The following is a 24,193-nucleotide window of genomic DNA, read 5'->3' on the forward strand; positions in this document are numbered from 1 at the left end:
ATTTTAGAAAATTGGCGGGCGCTCAATGGATGCGACTAGCACCGGACCGGGTGAATTTGGTGCACCTGTGAGGAGACCTATGTCCAGCATTGAATCAATGTGGGGTGAATATGATGATTACGATGCTACATCATTACCGAGAAAAAAATTTCGAAGCTATATAACTATTATAGTTAAGTTGTAATAATAGCTTTTTGTTCAAATTAGTCAATTAAAAAGGTAAATGGTTGTCTTTCGTTTCTAAAGATGATAATGTTCGTATAATAATATTAATCATTATATTAGATTTTATTGAATTCGACATCTAAACAAAACAAATCAAATATTACGTTACCGAACCACGCTCAATGTAAATTATGATTTATTAATTGTAAAAAAATAAATGTAAGTTGCTAATTAGTTTGATAGAAATGTGTTAAAAAGAACCCGTTTTAAATATTTTGAATTATTTTCTAAAATTTCTTTATCTTCTATTTAATTATCATTACTTTTAAGAGAATCGGTGGTGGACATTTTTTTTTAAATTTAGTATACTGTGACTTCAATGATATTAAAATAACATGATAGAACTGAGTTGATGCCGCAGCAATATCTGGAATCAACAGGATATACAACTTACCGAATTCCATCAGAGATTGTTATAGTGTTTGAGCTCATTGAAGGGTCTCAACCAATATTTAAATTCGTCAAAATGACACACAGGCTTGCATATATTCAGACCGTAATAATATAGTCTTATGAAGATATTATTATTTATTTACGTTGCAATAGACATTTAGTCTATACAACGTTTCAAAAATTGTCATTCGTAATACACAAGTAGGGGGGAATACTTACCAAACAAGCGGTCCTTTTATATGTACGATTGGAAATAGCGAAACGTCAGCGCGATTTAAACGACTAGTAATGGCATCTAGCGGTGGACGGTGTAAACTCTATATGTCAATGTCCATAAGGCTGGTTATGTTTAAAATTTTTATTCAATAATACTAATACTTAGTTTATGTAGAGCAATAGCTCCTTAATAGTACAGAAGTGTGTGTTGTTATGTACATTAGATAATTGGTTAAACAGTATAAATCTTAGTCTATTTTAATTCAATATGAATAGTTTTTAGTTAGTGCCTTTGAAACGTGACAAATATTAATTTATTTTTAGCGAATTCGTTAACATTTGATACACTTCTCTCCGTCAGCTGATAAAAAAATTATTTAAATGATTAGTTACACACTAATTGCTCTTACTTTCGCAGTGGTTACTTTACATGTTCGTTTAACAAATCAAGATAAATATTGCATATTTATAGTATACATTTAATTTATGTTATTTTGTATTCCCATATTTTACTGATTTTTAAAATTTATAAATAAGTATGACGATATATTTTTCTGTTAAGTGGTAACTGTCTTTTAATATTTTTAAGTTAGCAACATGGTCTTTTAAAAAGGCGGCAAAGGGAATTGTTTATATGGAGGGATAATAAATGGCTGCCGAGCTGGATCTTTACAAAATGACAGTGAGGGACACCACGATCAGTATCAATTAACTGTTAATTTTTTTATAAGCTTATATTATATTTATAATTTTATTAAGTAAAGCTTAAGATAGTTCTAAGAGGCACGACAATATACTGTCTTTCCAACTCCTTTTATTTTTTTAGATTAAAATGATGAGACTTTTTGGTATCATTATATGCTTGAAATATTTCAAATGAAATAATGAAATACATCTTGACTCATTGTATATGCAGTTTCTTAAATAAAAATGTGCATCAAAGTAAATTTCAATTCTAGTATCTAGCTATGTGTAAAACAAACATTGAACATTATCACTATGATAATTTAGTGCCTTGAAATTGAAACGCACCCATTTTCTTTTCACTGTTCACAAAACAGAAATAACTTACGGCTGAACTAAATGGTGTATAAGTCAATATATTTTTCTTTTTTTTTAATTCTTGCAACTTTAACAGTTTACGCAGCGCACGTCATGAAAGCTTTCGAGATACAAACATTTTACTGACACACACACGCACAATCAAATACGTACACACGACACAAAATTCGTTTATTATGTCAGTCAAGGGTGCGATGGCAGGGAAGTCAGCGAAGGGAGCTCAGTTACGTAGAGCAGAGGGTGTTACGTCGCTGAAGGTCATTTTAAATTTGCAATTTTTAGTGCCGCCTATGCGAATTTAATATTTGTTATTTTACATATATAAAAACTTAGATCCATACTTTCTTAGTTTGGGCCAACTGTATAAAGATTAGATTATACAAACTTAATTTAAATGTCATTCGAATTCTCAAATAATATTGTTGTTTTATATACTTCCTACCAAAATACGTCTCATTTTGCTTCAATTTCAATAAAAGTTAAAATTATATTATTATTATATGCCCTTAGCACTGTACTGTATGGACGAATAAATAAAAAAGCTACATTTTTATCTCATTGATTAAAAAATTCCCGGGATAAAATCCTTATTTTATCCTTACGAAGTCGGGACGGACGTCCCGTCATATAAATCAAATTGAAAAAAAAATTGAATTTAACTGTATTTAGATACCTTTGATACTTAGAGACTTGTAAGATTATAAAATATAATAATCGAAAATATATGTTGATTCTGTTCACTGGTGGTAGAGCTTTGTGCAAGCTCGTCTGGGTAGGTACCATCCACTCATCAGATATTCTACCGCAAAACAGCAGTACTTGGTATTGTTGTGTTCCGGTTTGAAGAGTGAGTGAGCCAGTGTAATTACAGGCACAAGGGACATAATATCTTACTTCCCAAGGTTGGTGGCGCATTGGTGATGTAAGCGATGTTTAACATTTCTTACAATGCCAATGTCTATGGGCGTTGGTGACCACTTACCATCAGGTGGCTCATATGCTCGTCCACCTACCTATTCTACAAAAAAAAGTACAAATCAAAGCCCGTGAATGGCCCGCTGTTACTTTTTTTTATCCTGTGACAATATTCACGCAAGGTCATCTGATCTCAAACTAAGCTCAGCTCGTACTATGGAAACCAGAAAACTGATATATACTACTTTTCTTTTGTAAATACATACTTATATTGATAATTACACCCAGACTCTCCCATACCCATACTCAGGACAAACAGACAAGTTTATATACATAAATGTCGGTCCTGGGTGGGTATTGAACCCACGACCTGCGGCACGAAAGGCAATCACTCCAACCGACTCGTCAAACGAGCTAGATTAAGGCCTCCCCACTCTTTGAGGACAAGGTTTGGAGCATATTCCACTACGTTTTCAGTGATATTAGACACATGTAGGTTTCATTCACTGCCGAGATGAACTGTACAAATTAAGCAGATGCAAAATCAGCGGTGCTTGCCGGGGCTTAAACCCGCTATCATCGGTTAAGATTTACTCGTTCTAACCACTGGCCTATCTCAGCGCACTTAATCGGGGAAAAAGATGAATAACCGAGTTTCTTATCTTAGAATCAATCTTCTACCAGAATCTTTATTCCAAAGCAGTGATAGTTTTATGTTAAAAAATATAACTTTTTAATGACATGACATGACATGACAAGTACATAATTTTGAATCATAATATTACGTATAGCCGTACCACGTGCCAAAAAGTAATGGTATCAAGTTAGTATTGTTGTTCTAATAACTCACGTTACTTCTTTTAATGACGCTTTTTAATGACGAATGCATAAACATATATTTCTCTATCGTGGCAAACTAATTTTATAAATTATATTATGTAATGAAGTTCGTAAACACATACGTGTCAAGATTGATACAATTGACATCGCTTAGTGGCGGTAAGCCTTTGTGCAAGCCCGTCTAGGTAGGTACAAGTAGGTAGGTGGTACCGACCTACCGGTACGGGAAGTTTAAGTCAATTTTATGTATATGAGGATCGATAAAACTATTAATTTAAGTAGAATATATAATCGTCATAAAGTCACCGTAACATAACAGACTGCTGAGTTACAAACCTCTTCTCTTCCTTATTGAAATATTTTGAGGGTTTTTCAACCACTTTTACAAATGAACATAAGAAATCGGAGCGATGTTCCGCTGGTTGTATTCAGAATCGCCAGATGTAGAGACAAGAATGAGAACCATATGCTCTATCACCATATAATATAACATTGGAATAATTGCTCACCTTCCGGGTGCTCTTAAAAACGTTGCATTTAAAAACGTTAGTTGCACCATCTCTGGCGATGTAAGAGAAGATCTTCAAATCGGAACTGTCGTGAGACACGTAGAAGATGCGATAGATCGGGTGGTGCATGATCTCAATGCACTCGTTGGTAGCGTTTCTTTTGCGGCTGAAGAATTTTGAAGAACCCTTCTGTGAAACATAAAGAAATAAATTTATTAATTCAATTAAAAGACACACTTCTGTTTACTAATAATACATAATTTTGCATCATAAAATCATATTATTACGTAATAAACCTTATGGCTAAGTGTAGAAGTGTAGTTTATCTCCTGTGAAACTTTGATTAATGCAGCCTATCTTAATTTCATTTTAACTTATATATTAAAAAAAGATCTATTAAGTAATTAAGACTTTAATATTATAGGGAAACCAGTAAGACATCATTAAACATTGAATATTATATTCAATAATAATTGTAGAGATTTGCATATTTAATTCATGAATAATTAAAGAGTTAAAGAGTTTTAATAATCTAAGAGCAGAGGTATTGTATGATGAACGAGTATATTATTTTAAATGAAGTTTAACCAAAGATTCTGCAACACCATAAAATTACCTAAGCTATGCTTAAAAATAAAATTTGTAGCACTATTTATATCCATTTACCGGTTTGTTAAAACAATTTCTTACTACATAACTTACTAAGTAATTAAAGAAACTATGCTGAATAAATTTCTCATTATTAATCACATTTCATCTAAAATTTTTGTCGCCAATTTGTCACGAATTACAAAAGGACAAAAATGCGTTTGCGTTTCTTACCGGTCTCAAATAATAGTGGATGTGTGTCTTCCATCCCAACGAGCGCTTAGAATAACTTTTACACAAACCAGGCGCATCCAAATTGTCTTTGTTCGGAAGTATGAATAGTAATTTTCGTTACTACACCCAGTTGGTCGATGTTTGCGTTGGAACTAAAATTCAGAATAATTGGTTCGTATTTACAATCACAGCCAGTCTTGTTTATTCAGTAACGACCTACGAATACGCGTTGCCACTTCTCTTGAATTTAGTTTCAGAATTTTTTTGACGATAGTAAGAACACAATTTCATTTTGTTTGTTTAAAATTCAAATTCAATATTGTGTCAAAGCAAAAAACTACAACGCGTTCGGAAAATGAATAACAGAATAATGTTGTTTCTGGATAACCTTTTTTTTAAGTTGTCGGTGTTATTTTTTAAAATAGTGAAAAGAATTATGACATTATAAAGTATGAAATATAAGAAAATTCAATGGATCAAAATCGCAAGGCACGATATCGATCGTTTAACACACATACCTCAATATGATCTTAGAGGTCATTATCAAATTTAGGATTATTAATAAAATAATAGGGAACAAAATCATAAGTCACTTCTACGTTGAATAGCTCCAATGTCACAAACTGTTTATGCGGTTCATTTGAAACAAAGGCTTCAACGTTGAGTAGAAATAATAGGCAGTTATTGTACAGCGAATAAACTAATTATTGAACGCTTAAAATTCAATACGTTGAACGCTTTTACGTACAAACGTAACAAACCGCAGACAAATTTGAATCAAAGGGTAATAATTGAAATATCAGCTATATTACATGTCATTTTCATTTAGTTTGACCTTGAATTGTATCAAGGGTCAAACAATTTGATCATGAAAATGAAAACACGAAATTCATTTAACAATTATAATAGTAATAGCTAAATGCACAATGGCTCTTTTGATTTATATGTGTATGAATTAACGTATGTACGTAACGTATGTAACGTATATGTATGTATGCAAACATATAGGCAATAAAGTTAAATTGTTGCAACGCTTAAAAATCAAAATTTTGCATTCTACACTAGGCGCGCCTCATTTTATTATATATTAGTACGTTGAAGTCATATGTTTATCCGATATGACCCCTGCACCATATTTACATTTTACATTGAAAAAACTTTCATGCATGTTTTTTTTCAGCCTTTTGCCATCCACTGCTGGACGAAAGCCTCCCCCATAGAACGCCAACCATCCCGATCTTGGGCAGTCTACATCCATCCTGTACCTTTACCACCTTTTTTAAATCGTCGGTCCACCTTGCCTTAGGGCGTCTTACACTACGTTTGCCTAACCGTGGTCTCCACTCTTAACACGTATTACGCATGTGCCAACATAAGTTGTACAAAGTTTTAACTGAATCAGAATATTATAAGAATTTATTATATGACAATTAATACACTTATATAATGTTTACTTTGTTATAGTAAATATAATTATATAATAAATATAAAGATTGATTCTATCTTATTAATTATAAATCTTATATTACTAAAATGGGCGTCGAGGTTATCTCTTTTAGGCTAAGAGTAAATAAAGCTTCGGTAACGTTTACCTTAGGACTGGTGATAGTTCTACATTTTATTTATGAAAGTTCAAGGTTAACAAGTGCTTATCATAAGGTATCGTAATATATCGTAACATCCTGCGAATGTCCCACGGCTGGGCTAACGCCTCCTCTCTATTTCATCTAGATAGAAATGATCACAATTTATACTTTTAAAATATTTAATATTGTTCTGGAATATTCGCTTATGACATTGAATGTCTATTTTTTTAACCTTATGTTTAAAATATTTCATTCATTCTATATCGTTTTTTTTAATAATATGCCTGAAGTTATAATCAAATTTACTTTTCTTGAACAAGCATTGAATGTTTGCTATGAGCCTATGAGGCCACTCGAAAGAAATCTTAAAAGCGAGGCTGAAAAGGTTAGCCTTATATATAAAACAAACAATCAGTAAACGATTTTTTCTTCTATTATGAGTATTTACTTAACCTTTCGCCTTTATTATATTTGAGTAACAATAAGTTTGTTACATTTTTCATTAATTTTCTTATACTTACTCTAACCTTAAGAGTTATTGTGTGCAGGCACGCTTATTAAACTTTTTCTTGGTGGTAATGCTTGGTGCAAGTCCTGGTAGGTACCATCCACTCTTCAGATATTCATCCTCCAATCAGCAATACTTAGTATTATTGTATCCCAGTTGGAAGGGTGAGTAAGCCAGTGTAACTACAGGCACAAGGGACGTTACATTTTATTTAAGGTTTGTGGTGCATTAGCAATTTAAGGAATGGTTAATATAATATTTTGAGTCGATTATTATTAGCTGAAGCAAGCACTACTGAACTTTCATGTGCTTAATATGTGTTAATGATTCATCTCGTGTTCTGCGCTGAACAAAAACATTGTTTACCACATATTTATCCACACACCCGCATTCGAGCAATTTGGTGAAATAGAATCCGATTCTTTTCCTCAACAGGTGAAAAATATCTCAGGGTAAAGGATTAATTCAAAATTAAACGAAAAACGTGCGAACTTGAAAAGGCTAGTTAACGATAAGTATAACATGCCAATAAAATAAATCGGTGTTTTTTGCTGAAATTTTGGTGTTCTTCCTCCAAATGAAATTATATTTAGCGCGACAAATCTTTGTGGAAACTATTAAAGATAAGCTGTAATAAATACATTTTCGTATAATTTTTTTATGTATCAATGCACATATATTTCAAATTAATAGTTTTATTTAGAATCTGACACTAAGATTATTTAGAGTGACAAAATTCATGTCATTCCTTAGTCATCTTTTAAAATAATCTTAATCGTATTTTAAGTATTAGATAGCGAAATGGATTTTTTTATAGAATAGGAAGGCGGACGTGCATATGGGTCACCTGATGATAAGTGGTCACCAACGCCCATAGACATTGGCATTGTAAGAAATGTTAACCATCGCTTACATTACCAATGCGCCACCAACCTTGGGAACTAAGATGTTATGTCCCTTGTGCCTGTAATTACACTGGCTCACTCACCCTTCAAACCGGAACACAACAATACCAAGTACTGCTGTTTTGCGGTAGAATATCTGATGAGTACCTACCCAGACGAGCTTGCACAAAGCTCTACCACCATTTGATATTTTATAAGATATTTGATATTGATAAGATTGAAGTGTATTTTAACCAAAGGTCGTGGGTTCAAATCTGGACGCACTGCTGATTTTATTTGCTTAATTCATCGTGTATTTGATAGTGAAGGAAAAATCGTCAGGAAACATGCAAGTAACCAGCAATGCTTAAAAGAAGAATAAACATTTGCTCGGCATATATGGGCCTCATGTTCAATTTGTAATTTTTTTTTGTAAGATCATCAATTATATACATATAAATTTCATAAATGAAGTCACTGGTTCATTTTGAATTGAATAAATTAGGGAGCGTAGAAAGTTTCTAGGTAAAATTTCTTTCATTTCGAAATCAATTTTGTGGTCTATTCTTACACCTTATGAATATATATGAAGTTGAAGAATTTTATTGAACAATTTTACTGCATTTTTATAACAGAATTTAAAGTCATATGATATAAGCATCTAAAACAGTATAAGAAGTATCCTGATAATGAGCCCAGCAATCAAAATAAAAAAAAAAATTATATATCTCTATTCTTCCGTTTTCGACAGAAATTTGACGAGCCGGTTGGCGTGGTTGGTAGATACTTGCCTTATACGCCGATGGTTGTGTGTTCGATTCCCACCCAGGACAGATATTTGTGTGCATTAACATGTCTGTTTGTCCTGCGCCTGGGTGTAATTATCTATATAAGTATGTATTTACAAAAGAAAAGTGGTATATGTAGTTTATCAGTTGTCTGGTTTCCATAGTACAAGCTCTGCTTAATTTGAGATCAGATTGCTGTTTGTGAATAATGTCCCAGGATATTAAATTACACGAATGCATTTAATCCGAGTTGATATTTCCATAATTTTTGACAATCAATAAAATGTTGCATAAAATATATTGTGGTCTGTATATATGGATATGTTTGTAATCAATAATGTATAAAATCAAACTAAACAACATATTAAAAAAGTGACTATTCAATGAGCAATGCAACAACACTTCGTGTATATTACGCTCACGTCCGCCTCCTAGCAATGCAGAATATAAAAATCATGTGGTTTTGAGTTTTATTCTTTAAGGAATAAGGTTTAAAATAAATTTAATAGATATGTTAACACCTGCATACTTTATTCCGCTCATATGGGTCAATCCCACAGTGGATCTCATGAAACCATTCCCGATAGGACACATATTGCATACATCGATGATCGGTAAAGTTTATTTGGAATTGTCCCAATGAAAATGCTTTGAAAATATAAAATAGGAAGAGATTTTCATTCAAAATATATGTTATCATATAATACTTAATAGTTTTGTAACAGCTTTTACCACTCAAACATTTATCATGTGTTTTTAAATTTTAAAATTGAAATTGTTTCAACATTTTCTATTATTCTTTTATAAAAGCGTACAAACGCAGTGTCCCATAAGAGCCACTAACCTTCTATTGTTGTTACAGTAACAGGTGGTAATACATAACATTTACAAATGCGGATTATATATATATATATATATATATATATGCGGGTTATAACCTCTTTCTATTTTATATTTTCAAAGCATTTTTCATAGGGTTTTCCCTATGAAAAATGGCTTTTAAATTTAATTCTTAACGAATATTTAGGGACCATATAAAAAATTTAACAAATATCTTCTGCAGGATAAAGTTCGTATTGATATCGGTTGCATTTTCCCGATATTACAACATTATAATGTGGAAGTGCTTTAAAAATACCGGGCAAGTCGTCGACATCTTATTTCTTCACTCACTATTGATGCTTTAGTAGTATATTCGTTTTTACTGATACAATGATGAAAATATTAAATTAAAAAAAAAAAAAAACATTTTTATCGATAAATATTTTTTTACATATTTTTATATAGAATAGAAAGCAAACGAGCATATGGGCCATCTGATGGTAAGTGGTCACCAAACGCCCTTAGACATTGGCATTGTAAGAAATGTTAACCATCGCTTACATCACCAATGCGCCACCAACCTTGGGAACTAAGATGTTATGTCCCTTGTGCCTGTAATTACACTGGCTCACTCACCCTTCAAACCGGAACACAACAATACCAAGTACTGCTGTTTTGCGGTAGAATATCTGATGAGTGGGTGGTACCTACCCAGACGAGCTTGCACAAAGCTCTACCACCAGTAAATACATTGTCGTATAATAATTTTTACAATGTCGTATGATGCGTTTTTTATTTTATTTTATCAATACGCGATGAAACAATACTATATCGAGCCTGTAACCTAAAAGATAAGGTGACTTGCCAAGACCTTTGGGCAAGTTCATCTAGGTACTAGTATCCACTCCACACTTCCCTAGCGCCAAGCATCAGTTGGTAGCACACTGATAGTACAAATTAAGGTGTATATTTCTTATCTTGTCTACGACAGTGGAGGCAATTATCGTTACATCGCTTATGTAATAACTATTTATTTGTTTTATTATTTTATAATATTTATACATACCTTTTTCTTAGCGTGTTTGGTACGCGTGGTCACACGTACACCATCTATTGACACGTCTACAGTCACTTTGCGCTTCTTCACACCCCTCGCCTTAAATTCATACTGCAACAAAATGAATAATGTTATTTATAACAAATAATGATATACTCGTATATATCGATGCCTAATGGTTAGAACGCGTGAATCTTAACCGATGATTAAACCCTTGCAAGCACACATTAATTTGTGTTTATAATTCATCTCGTGCTTGACGGTGAAGGAAACATCGTGAGGAAACCTGCCTGTGTCTAATTTCATTGAAATTCTGCCACATGTGTATTCTACTAACCCGCAATGGAGCAGCGTGGTGGAATAAGCTCCAAACCTTCTCCTCAAAAGGGAGAGGAGGCCTTAGCCCAGCAGTGGGACATTAACAGGCTGTTACTGTTACTGTGCTGTCGTATATATTTACATATGTTTTTATTTATTTAGGAATAGCACCACAAATCAATTTTAAATGACTTAACCTATTTAAAAGTGAAAATGAAAAAAATTAAAATGAAAAAATAGTTTATTCTTTATCAAGTTGTACATAGCAAATAAAGGTTGGGACCCTCTTGTGAGTATAATATAATACTCGTGACAGAAGGACCCGCTCTTCCATAACATACAATTCTGTCCATGTTCTTTAAAAGAATAAACAATATCTTACTGTATACTAAAACTCACAATCAGTAGGTAAACTAACATTATATCAAAATGAATTTTACTTGTGTGTTTGTTTGTGTGTGTGTGTGTTTTCAATAAACATAAATTAAAAATAAAATTTTAAATAGATACGAAAAACAATTAGCCTACATAGTATATAATATAGTGTTGCTTTTAATTTAAATTGATATGAATAATATTATAAAAAATACTTAAACTACAACAGTGAGTAAGATATTATGATCTTTTAAAACACTTCTTTACACTAATTTTTAAAAATGTAACAAAAAGAAACAAAAATAATTTCAATGAATTAATACTAAATAAAAATTTAGGTTAAGCAGAACTAGCATCATAGACGAAATAACGCTCTGAACACGTGAATCTTATCCAAAAAATATGGGTACTACTGAATTTTCATGTGCTAAAGATGTGATTGTAATTCATCTCGTAGTAACGTTCATGATTTATAATCCCATATTATATATCCCAGCATTATGGAGCTCTAAGGCTTTTCCTCAAAATGAGAGTATGTCTTAGCCCAGAATTGAGACATTTTTACTTTACATTTTAAGTACATCATACGAAACTAATATTATAAATGCGAAAGTGTTGTTTTTTCGTTTATACTTTCACAAAGGTTTGACGTATATTTTTTTAAAGAGAAGGTACATAATATTTAGTATACATTTAGTTTTCGTAAAAAGTACTACGTTCTAATCAGATGACTTAAAGTTTCCTTCATCTTAATGTATTACGTGTTCATTGGAGTCGTCGAGTAAATAAACGTCACTACGACTATTTTTATAAGCACCGAGCAAAGCTATTCATTTACACTCCGATGTTGGAGACGAGACGCGTATCACCTTCATATTTCAATGTTACAAAAACCGTAATAACACGGACCTTAGAACACATAATTTGCTGGAACTGGCCATTATAATAATCCCAAATTTTAATAATTAATTATAAAAAATCTTATAAGAAATGGTAGAAGTAACAGAAATATCAGAAAATGATACGCGACATTAACCTTAATAATTATAATATTTCAAGAATACTCGCATCAAAATAGTATATCACCATAAGTTACATTACATGTTACATTCGCAATATAAATTATAATGCTGTAAAAAGCGGTAAAAAGGTAAAAAAGATGAACCAGAAATATAAAAAGAAAAAGACATTACGGCAAAAGACGCACAATATACATAGAATAATAAAAAAAATGAAGTAAAGAGTTAGATAATTAAATAATAGTAAGTCAATGAGAGAGAATTCCTTATTTTTAAAATAATCATTTTCATATATTTTATTTGATTCCGCACGTTATATTCGATTATAGAGAATAAATACACACCGAACTCAACGCCCCTCTAAGATACTTTGTATCATGGGTCCGAAAATACACGCATTATAAACCAAGAACTATTTGACAAACACTAATATTTGTCATGCGACGAACTATGCTAATTAACCATTGCAATCTAACGTAGCAAACATTGCCCATTAATTAAACCAGTTCCATCTGGATTTCAGTAAGAAAATTCTTATGTACATAAATCATATTAAAAAAATTAAAAGTACCCCATTTCTTCTAAACTATAGACTCATTACCTTTATTATTGCATTAACTTGACCTCTTATTTAAAATTTTTATTTTAATGTAATATTTAATGTTATTAAATGCAGGGCATGATTAATTTTCATTATCGCTTGAGATTTATTTTTGTTCGTTAAACGGTTAATTTAATTAAATTTACCTTATTAAATATACCTTAATAATATATAACTTTTGATAATTTTCTAATACAAGATTTCAAATGTAACTAGTCATAAGTTTGCTATAACTAATCGAAATACAATTAATAACAGCATATAAAATTGTACATCATCGAAAAAATTTATACGATTATACTTCGCCGTTTCATCTACAACTATTTTCAATTGGACTAAGATGGTTTGAAACTACGAAAAAAAAACAATATGTATTAGACATTTGTAATATTGAAATTGTAACTTTTATTCGATTACATTTCCTGAATTTTTTCCGTTTCTTGGTCACATTTAAGTATCCGGTAACAACATACATAAGATAAATTTTATAATAAGGCAAACATATACAATTTTTAAAATATATTGCATAAAATATAACAGAAAAAATAAGGAACTTTTTTAGTAGATATGATAGATTTTAATTTTCATTGAAATGGACGACTATCGCATTCGATTTGCCGCAACGCATAAATTGATTGAATGTTAGTTTTGACATGTAAAAAACAAATGTCCGACTATGATATCACAATCCTATGAAAACTAGTTTACTATTAACAAAAATGAATATATTAATAGTAGAAGGATTTCCCTGCATATTTTCGTGAATTTTATTTTTGTCTTAATTAATAACAGTAGTAATTTGAATGAATTAACACTTAAATTTGAGTAACAACGTTTGCAGCGTCAATATAAAGCGATTAGTGTCCCGTAAATTAATCGTGTTATGTTAATGCAGAGTTCCGTACAATGTTTTCGACATCGAGAGGAGATCAAAAATTTCGCGGTACGAAGGAAGGAATATTGAAAATATTTTTCTGTTTTAATATATTCTTCGTCAAACCTAAATCACTTCTCAAATTATCCAAATATTTTGTTTACCTCTTCAAAATTAAGATGCCTGTCTGGGTAGATACCACCCACTCATCACATATTCTACAGATAAACAGCAATACTTAGTATCGTTGCAGTCTGGTTTGAAGAATCAGTGAGAAAGTATAACTCAAGTCACAAGCGACGTAATATCTTAGTTCCCAAGCTTGATGGCGCATTGGCGATGAAATAATGATTAATATTTCTAGCATCGCCCAATCATGATATCCGTAGAAAATATTTAAAATAATCATAGATGCTCCAATTATTTTTGCGATCTATTATTTCTTTATAATAGTATCTTAGAAAACAATGTTTTCACTGTATCGGCTGAGCTGAGCGTTGATCATGATTAATTATTTCTTTAAGTTGAAACGGTTACCTATCCTACGTAAATATTATAATTTTTCTAGACCAATTTACATTTAAACTGATGATATCCTTACTGTGTCATAATGATATTGTCTCAATATTCGATCCGAAACAATAATTGCTTGTAATTGAAATAACATACAGAACATAGTCTTAATAAGTTTTTTAACATAATAATGTACTAGTATGTATGGGTCCAATAAACAAACAGAATTTGAAATTTGTTTTACTCTCCAGCGATGGAGGTGGAATTCGACACACCGAATGTGATCAAGCAATTTACTATTCTTATATATTTTAAGTACTCGGATAAAATAAAAGCTTTTTTAGAAAAGTAAATTATTTTAATATTAAGAAAATGGTTGAAATTAGTGTGTTATACTTACTCGAACGCGGCGCATTGCAGCTACAATTTCGACTCGGCTGCTCGGGCGCGGAACGTCCATGGTTCCAATGTACTGTAAACATAACAATAAGGAATGAGAATATTATACATAAAAAGTATTCATTTTCTTGTTCTCAATTTTTTTTTTAAATATAACTCGGCTTAAATATTTTTTTATTCTTAATTTGAAAAACAGACAAATAACTCACTTGATGCGACTTGATCTAAGTGGTTATCTCTGGCCATAGATACTATGACCAGTGATATAAAATCTTGTTTGTTTTTAAATCGAAGCAAAACTTGCATAAATCTATTGATATTTTCTGAGATATAACAGGAACGTTACGTTGTTTGGTTGTCAAATTGAAAAGTAAGACAAAAGACATTATTTATGTCTTGTCATTGAAACACCGAGCATAACACCTGTCCTTTGATAAAGTTCCTCGTTAGCTTTGTCAAGTTAAGTGTTGTATTATGTGATGTGTCCAATCACTTAGGGGTGACGTGTTTTAATGCAATTGTTTACATTGTTAACTAAATTGTCGAATTTATTAATTACACGATTTGGTTTCACTATGAAGATTTCTTGTACTATTGAATTGGAAATGGTTCCAACTCCTTTCAGCACCATTTTAACAGTTATTAATTATTAAAATTACGAATTTGTTCAAAATTTGATATATTTTCATTGCTAATTCCTATTATAGGGTACATTAGAGGACATATTGTGACACTTCTTATCGAAGCTTGCGAATGCACTCATGTGATACATAATTTATACACATGAATGCCTTCCGGTAACGTGATATATTCATACCTATTGAAAGTTAATCAACGAGAATGATTCGCGGCTGTTTACGTCACATGAAATGAAAATTTCATATTCAGAACATATCTGAAAAATAATAATATTTTTGTTAATATTTTTAAATTTTTAAATAGGTTGGCAGACTAGTAATTTTTCCCCCTGTTGGTAAGTGGTCGTCATTGCCCATAGACACTGGTATTTCAAGAAATTTTTAAATATAACTAACATCGTCAATCTCGCTCACGCTTTTACTCGGAACACAACAATACTAAGTATTGCTGTTTGGCGGTAGAATATATTATGATAGGTATATATTGGATTGGATATATTATGATATGAGACAAAGCCTTCCTACCAAGTAAACTATATAATCTTTATTGTAAATGATATAGAAATTTAAATAAAATTACTTTTATACTGATTTATAAATGGGCTGGTTAGTTAAATATAGATTTCTCCCATTCTGCCATTATATATTTGACATTTGAAAGAAGAAGACGCAGCTTTATTTAACTAATCACCCATCAAACAACGTTTATAATTATAAACGTTCGTAAAATCCGTACTTGTTTAAATAAGAAAATATTTCTTTCCGTCTTTGCTATTATTATCTATTCTAACAATATCATTTTGTGTTCTATGTGATTTTTTACTGAAGTTTACAATATGAAAAATATTACTATGTCTTCATAATTTGATTCAATTCTCTCACGCCAGTATATTCATCCTCAAACGTCTTAGCAACGGAATTGAGCGTGTAATACAATATAATAATTTAATGCTCATATGATTTTATAAAGAAGAGAATTTAGCAATTATATTAAGAGAAGGGTTAAAATGTCGACATTCAAATAAATTGATATAACAAAATTCAATTCATATTTTACCTGATTCAATGTTTATTGTTTTTATTTTCATTGGTTGTTCAACAAATGTTGGTCAATTAAAACCGAACCGTGTGAGCCCACTATACAACAAAATGGAAACCCGTATCAAGCAAATAAGTCAACCCTAATTTTGTTTCTACTTACGAATTTTTCATTTATTAAAGAAAAAACCTATTTCATTGTTGTAGAATATGTTAAGTTGTATGTTTTTTTTTATTATGCTATCTCGAAGGCTCCACAGACGTGTTTTCCGTGCCTTCGCTATATCTTCCATCAGTTTATTGTTTGGTGTTTTGTATGTTTTCATATCCAGACAGCACCATAACATTTTTTGGATAGAATTTTGTTATTCTTAATTTTTTAATTTCCTTTTTCTACATATATTATTGCTTCTACATATTGTTTTGTGTCAGTTGTCTTAATTATTGTTGTTAATTATGTTTTTGTCCCGTTTGAAAACATATCATTTTTAGATTTCATCCAAACTGTAATAACGGTCGCGGCTAAGTAAACTGTGACCTTTAAAGTAATCACTTATTATCGTGCCGCTATCGCGGTAAATCCGATTTCAAATACATTTTGGCATATCACGTTTTATCGTACCTTTATAAAGCTAACTGGTGCTAATCTGCTTGCGCGGAGGCTTACAAATAATTGATCTATACACTAGTTTAAAGATAGATAATTTATCTGCATCGTTAAATCTTCGTTACATGTTAAGTTATATATATCAAATTTCTAAATTATATAACACCTCACCTTAGTGCACGTGACAATGACTTGATCACATGATCCGTGGCAGTAAAGAGGGTTCATTTTAGAATGAAAGAATCGGAATCGCGATTCAAAGAAAAAATGCAGCTAGCATTCTTGCCATTCCACGCGGGCATGGTATGCATAGAAGTTATTTTTAATTTTGATTTGTATATACTTGATATATACTTGATTTGTATATACAAGTTTGGGAGGCCGCGTCTGAAAAAACTTAAAACTGAAAATGGTGGGGTCGTTACCTCTAGGCCTGAGATTGTCGGAGAAGTAGAGAGGTTTTATGGGCAGTTGTTCTCTTCAAGATCGGATAAACCCGTGGGAATCAGTATTGATGACCAGCGCGCCCCTCTTATGCGCCATTACTCCGAGGAGCTCCCGGTCGTTGACCAAGGAGAGATTAGGGCGGCTCTAGAACAGCTTAAAAACAACAAAGCTCCGGGAGATGACTCTTAGATCTATCTCACTCTTTCTTTTGCGTATCAATGATATGCTCTCCCTTGGGAACATACATTGCTATGCAGACGATAGTACAGTGCATGGTGGATACCACGGACGCGCAGTGGCTGGGCGGGCGGAAACTGAGAAGAGGCGGGAGAATCTTGTCATTGAACTCGATAGGACGTTAGAGCTCATCGCCAAATGGGGCTCTGATAATCTTGTTGAGTTTAATGCCAAGAAAACACAGGTATGCGCTCTCACGGCGAAAAAGTCAACATTTTCCCCTCTTCCCTCCCTCTGTGGTACTCCGCTGGTGATGCAAAGCAAAATCGCCATGCTGGGGATTGACGTTCGCTGCGACCTTAGTCCAAGGGATTACATCGAGGCTGTTATAAAAACAGCTTCACGGAAACTCGGAGTTCTGAACAAGGTGCGGCGATTTTTCACGCCACAACAACTGTGCTTGCTGTACAAAACACAGGTACGGTCTTGCGTGGAATATTGCTCGCACCTTTGGGATGGCTCCGCTAAGTACCTACTTGAGGCCTTGGACCGGTTGCAGCGACGTGCCGTACGCATTATTGGCGACGTAAAGGTCACAAACACCCTTGAACCTTTACAATTGCGTCGTGAGATAGCAGCACTGAGCGCTTTCTATCGACTGTATCACGGCGAGTGCTCTGAGGAATTATTCTCTCTAATTCCCGCTTCCCCCTTCCTTCTTAAGTCCACGCGAGCTGGTTCTCGATGTCACCGCCTAACTGTGACATCAATTCCATCGCGAACAAAGAAATTTGGCAACTCCTTTCTTTGTCGCACTTCCAAAAAATGGAATTCCTTACCAGCTCACGTGTTCCCCTCCTCTTACAACCCGGGTTCCTTCAAACGAGGCGTGAAGAGGCATCTTGCGGGCCGGCAAGGCGAAGGCGGCTAGTGCAGAACGTTTTTCCCGTCTGTACTGGCCGTCGTCGCGTTTGGACTCTACTACCACTTACCATCAGGTGGAGTAGAGTCATTTGCCCTCCCGGCGAATAAAAAAAAAAAAAAAAGGAATCACAACAGAGTTGCTTAAGGCAGGCGGGACTCCGGTCCTGAAAGAGCTAGCAAGCCTCTTTAATTCCGTCATCCAACATGGCAAGACCCCGGAAACGTGGAGCGGGAGTGAGGTGGTACTGTTTTTCAAGAAAGGTGATAAAACCCTCTTGAAAAACTATAGACCAATCTCCCTCCTGAGTCACGTGTATAAGCTGTTCTCAAGAGTCGTCACGAACCGTCTCGCCAGACGACTTGACGAGTTCCAGCCCCCAGAGCAAGCCGGCTTTCGATCAGGCTACAGCACCGTGAACCACATCCATACTGTTCGGCATATTGTGCAGAAGACCGAAGAGTACAATCAGCATTTGTGGACTACGAGAAAGCCTTCGACTCCATCGAAACCATATCATACAACCATAGATGTCATATCGATTGGAGATATATCGAGGTACTGAGATGTCTGTACAACGCCGCTACAATGACTGTCCACATCCAGGACTGTAAGACGAAGGCGATCCAACTGCGCAGAGGGGTGAGACAGGGGGATGTAATATCCCCGAAACTGTTCACCAACGCGTTGGAAGAAGTTTTCAAAACTCTGGATTGGACTAGGTATGGAGTCAATGTAAACGGCGAGTACATCTCACACCTACGATTTGCCGACGATATCGTCATCATAGCAGAGTCGCTGGAACAACTCACTGAAATGCTGCGTAGCCTAGGCGAGTCTTCCCGGTGTGTCGGTCTCGGTATGAACTTGTACAAGACCAAGGTCATGTTCAATAGGCATGTCGTGCCAGGACCGATATACGTCGAGGAGAAACCTCTCGAAGTTGTTAGTGAATATACCTACCTAGGACAGATAATACAAGTCGGTAGGAACAACTTCGAGAAGGAAGCCGATCGAAGAATTCGCTTGGGATGGGCAGCATTTGGCAACCTTCGTCAAGTCCTCAAGTCGTCTATACCGCAATGTTTGAAGACGAAAGTCTTCAACCAATGCGTCTTACCTGCCATGACATACGGTGCCGAAACGTGGACACTAACTGCGGGACTAGTCCACAAATTCAAAGTCGCTCAGCGTGCTATGGAGCGAGCTATGCTCGGAGTATCTTTGAAGGATAAGATCAGAAATGAGATTATCCGGAAAAGAACCGGAGTCACCGACATAGCTTGCAAAATTAGCAGGCTGAAGTGGCAGTGGGCTGGTCACGTATGTCGTAGGACCGATGGCCGTTGGAGCAGACGGGTCCTAGAGTGGAGACCGCGAATCGGCAAGCGCAGCGTAGGGCGCCCTCCAGCCAGGTGGACCGACGACCTTAAGAAGGTGGCGGGCACCAACTGGATGCGGAAGGCGGAGGACAGGGAGCTTTGGCGCACCTTGGGAGAGGCCTATGTTCAGCAGTGGACAACGATTGGCTGTTGATTGATTGATTGATTGATATACTCATTTAAGTCCTCGATTTAAATAATTTATATTACCTATTTGTGATCAGCTCGAAGTCTTGTTGAATGAATTTGGATTGGAGTCTCATAAATAAAAATATAAAAACAAAATCTTTCTATCTTAATCACTAATAGTATTTAAGACTATAAAGTGACAATCATACATACAAATATATTAATTTCAGGTTCATTATAAGTTGTTACTAGTATATAAAACTTTTATAACAAACATATTTAATAAATTTCGTTCTGATCATTACGCATTACCTTATTGCATACAATACACACAGTAATTAGATTTTCAGAAATTTAAAACTAAGTTTTATTGACTAGGAGACTGTAATAGAAAAATCCAAGTCATTTGTTACAAGTAATGCGACCTCATAGCGACGAATTAGTTAATGAAACAGAAATAATGGTGATAGAGCTGGTTGTTGGGTCGTAATCGCAGGACTATTAATCGGTCTTGTCGGTTAATGTTTACGTATTACGTATTATGGCATTGTTATTCAGTTTGTGTCAATATGAAACGTAGCAAAAATTATTCCCTAGCTGTGACCAAGAAACTTTAGATAGTCACACACAAATCAATTTATCAAATATATTTAAATATGATTTATAGTAAATTTCAGTTATTCAAAGGATATAAAAAAGATCTAAAATTTATGTTAAAAAGCCATAATTTTGTTTTTACCATGTATCTTAAGATATAAAGATAGATAATATAATAATCCATATGGAATTAATTTAATTGACATTTTAATAATTAAAACGTAATTCGACCACAAAAGTTTCGCCATACCTGTGATAAATAACTTGGCATTTTCTGTCACAATCTCCTGGTCTATTAGTCTCGAGATCTTTTCAATTTATAATATAGTTCATACATTGTTCTTCTTTGAACACAGAGTCTAGAACTTAGTGATATCCTTTTAATATTTGTTGAAGGGAAATTTTCATTTACGTAACGGAAATTGTGAAGACAAAACGTTAAAACCGTTGTACTTGTTATTATCTGAAAAATATTGCATTTGAAATGATTGCCATACCAAATGATATTTAATTATTTTATAAAAATACATATATCTATAATTTGTACATTTTTCTGATGTTTTGAGTACTTCTATAATATGATTTTTTTAATATCTCAGAATATAGTAATACTTTGTATATATAAGGTACATATATATATACTAAGGTACATATATATTACTTTTATGATGTATATGGAACTATATGATATCCATTATTTAAAATTTACTACAGCTAAAAGCTTTAGTATTAAATTTTATGGTAATAAGGAATGGTACTACTGCGTAGCATCGCTGAATTTTATTGACACTCCATTTCAACACTTACTTGGGAGAATTTTCCTTAATTAATTTATATTCTTCGAATTTAATTATATACGTTACGAAACTAGTACAATTAATCCGTTAATATCCCTTTTTGTCCAATTTTATGTCATATATTATATTAACTGTAAATTCTCAGTGGTTTAATTTAGTCGTTTCGATACGTCATGATTTATATATACAGTGATTACGTCATAAATTATATAAAATGAGGGATATCACAAAAAGTTACTTTTTAGCGGTCAACGCGTAAACTTGAGTCTTATTGGGGTTGAATTGGACCAAGTTTAGTCCCACGGTAGCATGCGAAAGCGATTCCGTGGCGCTCCTCGTTAAGATGGAAAGGGCACCGCTGTTTTTTTAGTGGGTATTCCGATCTTCAGGGCGCACTCGGCGCCTTGGACACCGGCGAGCCCCACATACCCCCCCCCACACTGTTCCCGTGGGGGAAACGCGTAATACGTTTTTCCAGCGTAAAAAAAGGACTAAGTTTAGTCGGCCCTAGTCCGAGACTTTGGTTGATAAAGACTCGACTGCAGACACAAGTTTATTCCGATATTCGTCAACGTGTTCCCGGGAAATATAAGCACGGCCGGTGTACAAGGTACTGACTCCTGACCAGTACTGTCATCTGCATAGTAGTGAATGTTGCTGATTTGAAACATGTCATTGATATTTACAAAAAACAGAGTAGATGATAGCACACAGCCTTGTGGAACACCTGAATTGTCGAAATTTAAGTCTGAGCATGCACCGTAGACAACGACCTTTATGCTCCGATCTGACAAAAAGCTGGTGATCGAGTTGCATAATTTCCCAGAAATCCCGTAGGAAAGAAGCTTCGAAAGAAGCGCTTTACTTTGCCACACCCGATCGAAGGCTTTCGCTATGTCCAGATTGACTTCTAACGCCTCGTCTTTGCACTCAACTGCTTCAGCCCGTCTGTTATTGTTATTTAATTATTTGTTTAATGCAGAACCATATTTAAACAAACGCGAAATGCTATAGTTATTGTTGTTATTGAGAAATTTAAATATAAGCAAAAATATGATCAATTTTTATCGAAAACTTCATAAGAAGAAGTTAACAAAATAACTCTCTTGTCGTTTGTATATTTTTATGAATGCTATAAGAATATAAACAAGACGAAATATTGTTCTTAAGAAATTGACATTTATAGCAGAGGAGATATAAAAATTCACAAGTATCGCTTTATATAAAAACAATTGTTCCGTTGAACAATTGAGATTAAATTAGCAGATTTTAATCCGTATTTGTCAAACGTACGAAAAAAACTTCGAATAGTATTTTTTTATCTCAATTTGTCCAATAACCGAAATACGTGCGAACTGCAGAATATTGCCAATTTAACTTTTTGTCCGTTCTATCCTCTATCGAGTTTTAAACGTCTGAAATAATATCGAGCATTTAAAAAAGTTATTTTTGAACGGATTAAAAATATCGCCATAAAAGTTCGCAAAAGAGAAATAAGCATTTATTAGTCTTAACATTCACGATGGTAAGAAAAAAATGCTTTATACCAAGAGATTTATGAGACACTCGTTGACAATTTAATGATGTCAATCATTTTTAGCGACGCAAAACATCTAAATATGTTCATATACGTAATATTATTATTGATATTATTATATGTTGAAGATAGTTATACCACTCGCCTCTTTTTAATGCAGCAATATTACTCCTCTACCCTCAGACTGAAATTACTTATTACAATAAGATCGAAACTGGACTTTACGTTAGTCTCTTCGCACTACTCTACGTTAGTTATAAAAAAGATGTTTGTGTTGAAATCCTTATCTTAAGAAATAAATCGTTAGAGCAGTTTCCGAAATACACCACCTATTGCATATATAATACCATACAAGAATTGGTTATTTAATATTTAATTTCTCTAAAATAAAAGTTATCGGAAACTAAAAATGTTAAACTGCTTTCATTTTACTAATATTAATCCAAATGTCCTCCTGACCGCATTTAGGTCACGGCAGCCAATATTTCAGACTAGTGAGCTGCAGATATGATATTATATTGCACGAGTGACTTAACAAACAAAGGTGCATTCTCTATTTCTCCAAGCATAGTCGATTGGTAGTAAATTCGAAGCCAATGGGGAAACCTTTTCGCGCTCACGAGGCATTGCTACTGAAAGTTTCTTAACTAAAAATACAAAAACAGTCTTTTTTGTAAAAACAAAAGACGGATTATAGGATAAAAAACTGTTTCTAAATTAGCTTTCATCCTTAGTACACTGTGATATTGCAACAAAGTTAAATAAGATTTTAATTAGACATTCATTTAGGATACCGCGAAGTATATCGACAATTTATTTCAACGCAAGTGAAGTTTCGGATTTCAAACCGAAGTTCTTAATTTAGCGCTACAATTTCAATGGGAACTATTTAAATCAGACATTCGCGGTGTTCAAAAGTTTTATTTACTGATTCTCGGTTTTAACATATATATACTATTTATTTAATAATCCGACAGCTTACATAAATAATTAATGTGTGCCTGTATTTTTTCGCGTGTGTTTAATTACTACATTATACCCTATTTAATATTTCAGTGTTATTTTTATGAATAGAATATATGTAGAATAGAATCACAGCATTGTCAATCAATTTAACATTCAGTATTTACTCTTATTCGACAAACAGAAACTTACACGTGATAATCATATTTATATACGCTGTGTGAACATCAACG

General features: G+C 33.4%; 1 protein-coding gene across 2 annotated transcripts in view; it reads right to left on the reverse strand.

Annotated features, from left to right (window-relative positions):
• LOC126780481 (carboxyl-terminal PDZ ligand of neuronal nitric oxide synthase protein) overlaps positions 1 to 24,193 on the reverse strand; it is a 217,394-nt gene that overhangs the window by 58,868 nt on the left and 134,333 nt on the right. For both annotated transcript variants that reach the window (XM_050505008.1, XM_050505007.1), the window contains exons 3-5: positions 14,728 to 14,799; positions 10,637 to 10,738; positions 4,161 to 4,349 (exon numbers count right to left, since the gene is read on the reverse strand). In XM_050505008.1, the coding sequence (XP_050360965.1) occupies positions 4,161 to 4,349; positions 10,637 to 10,738; positions 14,728 to 14,799 (363 nt within the window). The remainder of the gene's footprint in view (positions 1 to 4,160; positions 4,350 to 10,636; positions 10,739 to 14,727; positions 14,800 to 24,193) is intronic.

This window comes from Nymphalis io, chromosome Z, assembly GCF_905147045.1.
Source record: "Nymphalis io chromosome Z, ilAglIoxx1.1, whole genome shotgun sequence".
NCBI lineage: Eukaryota > Metazoa > Arthropoda > Insecta > Lepidoptera > Nymphalidae > Nymphalis > Nymphalis io.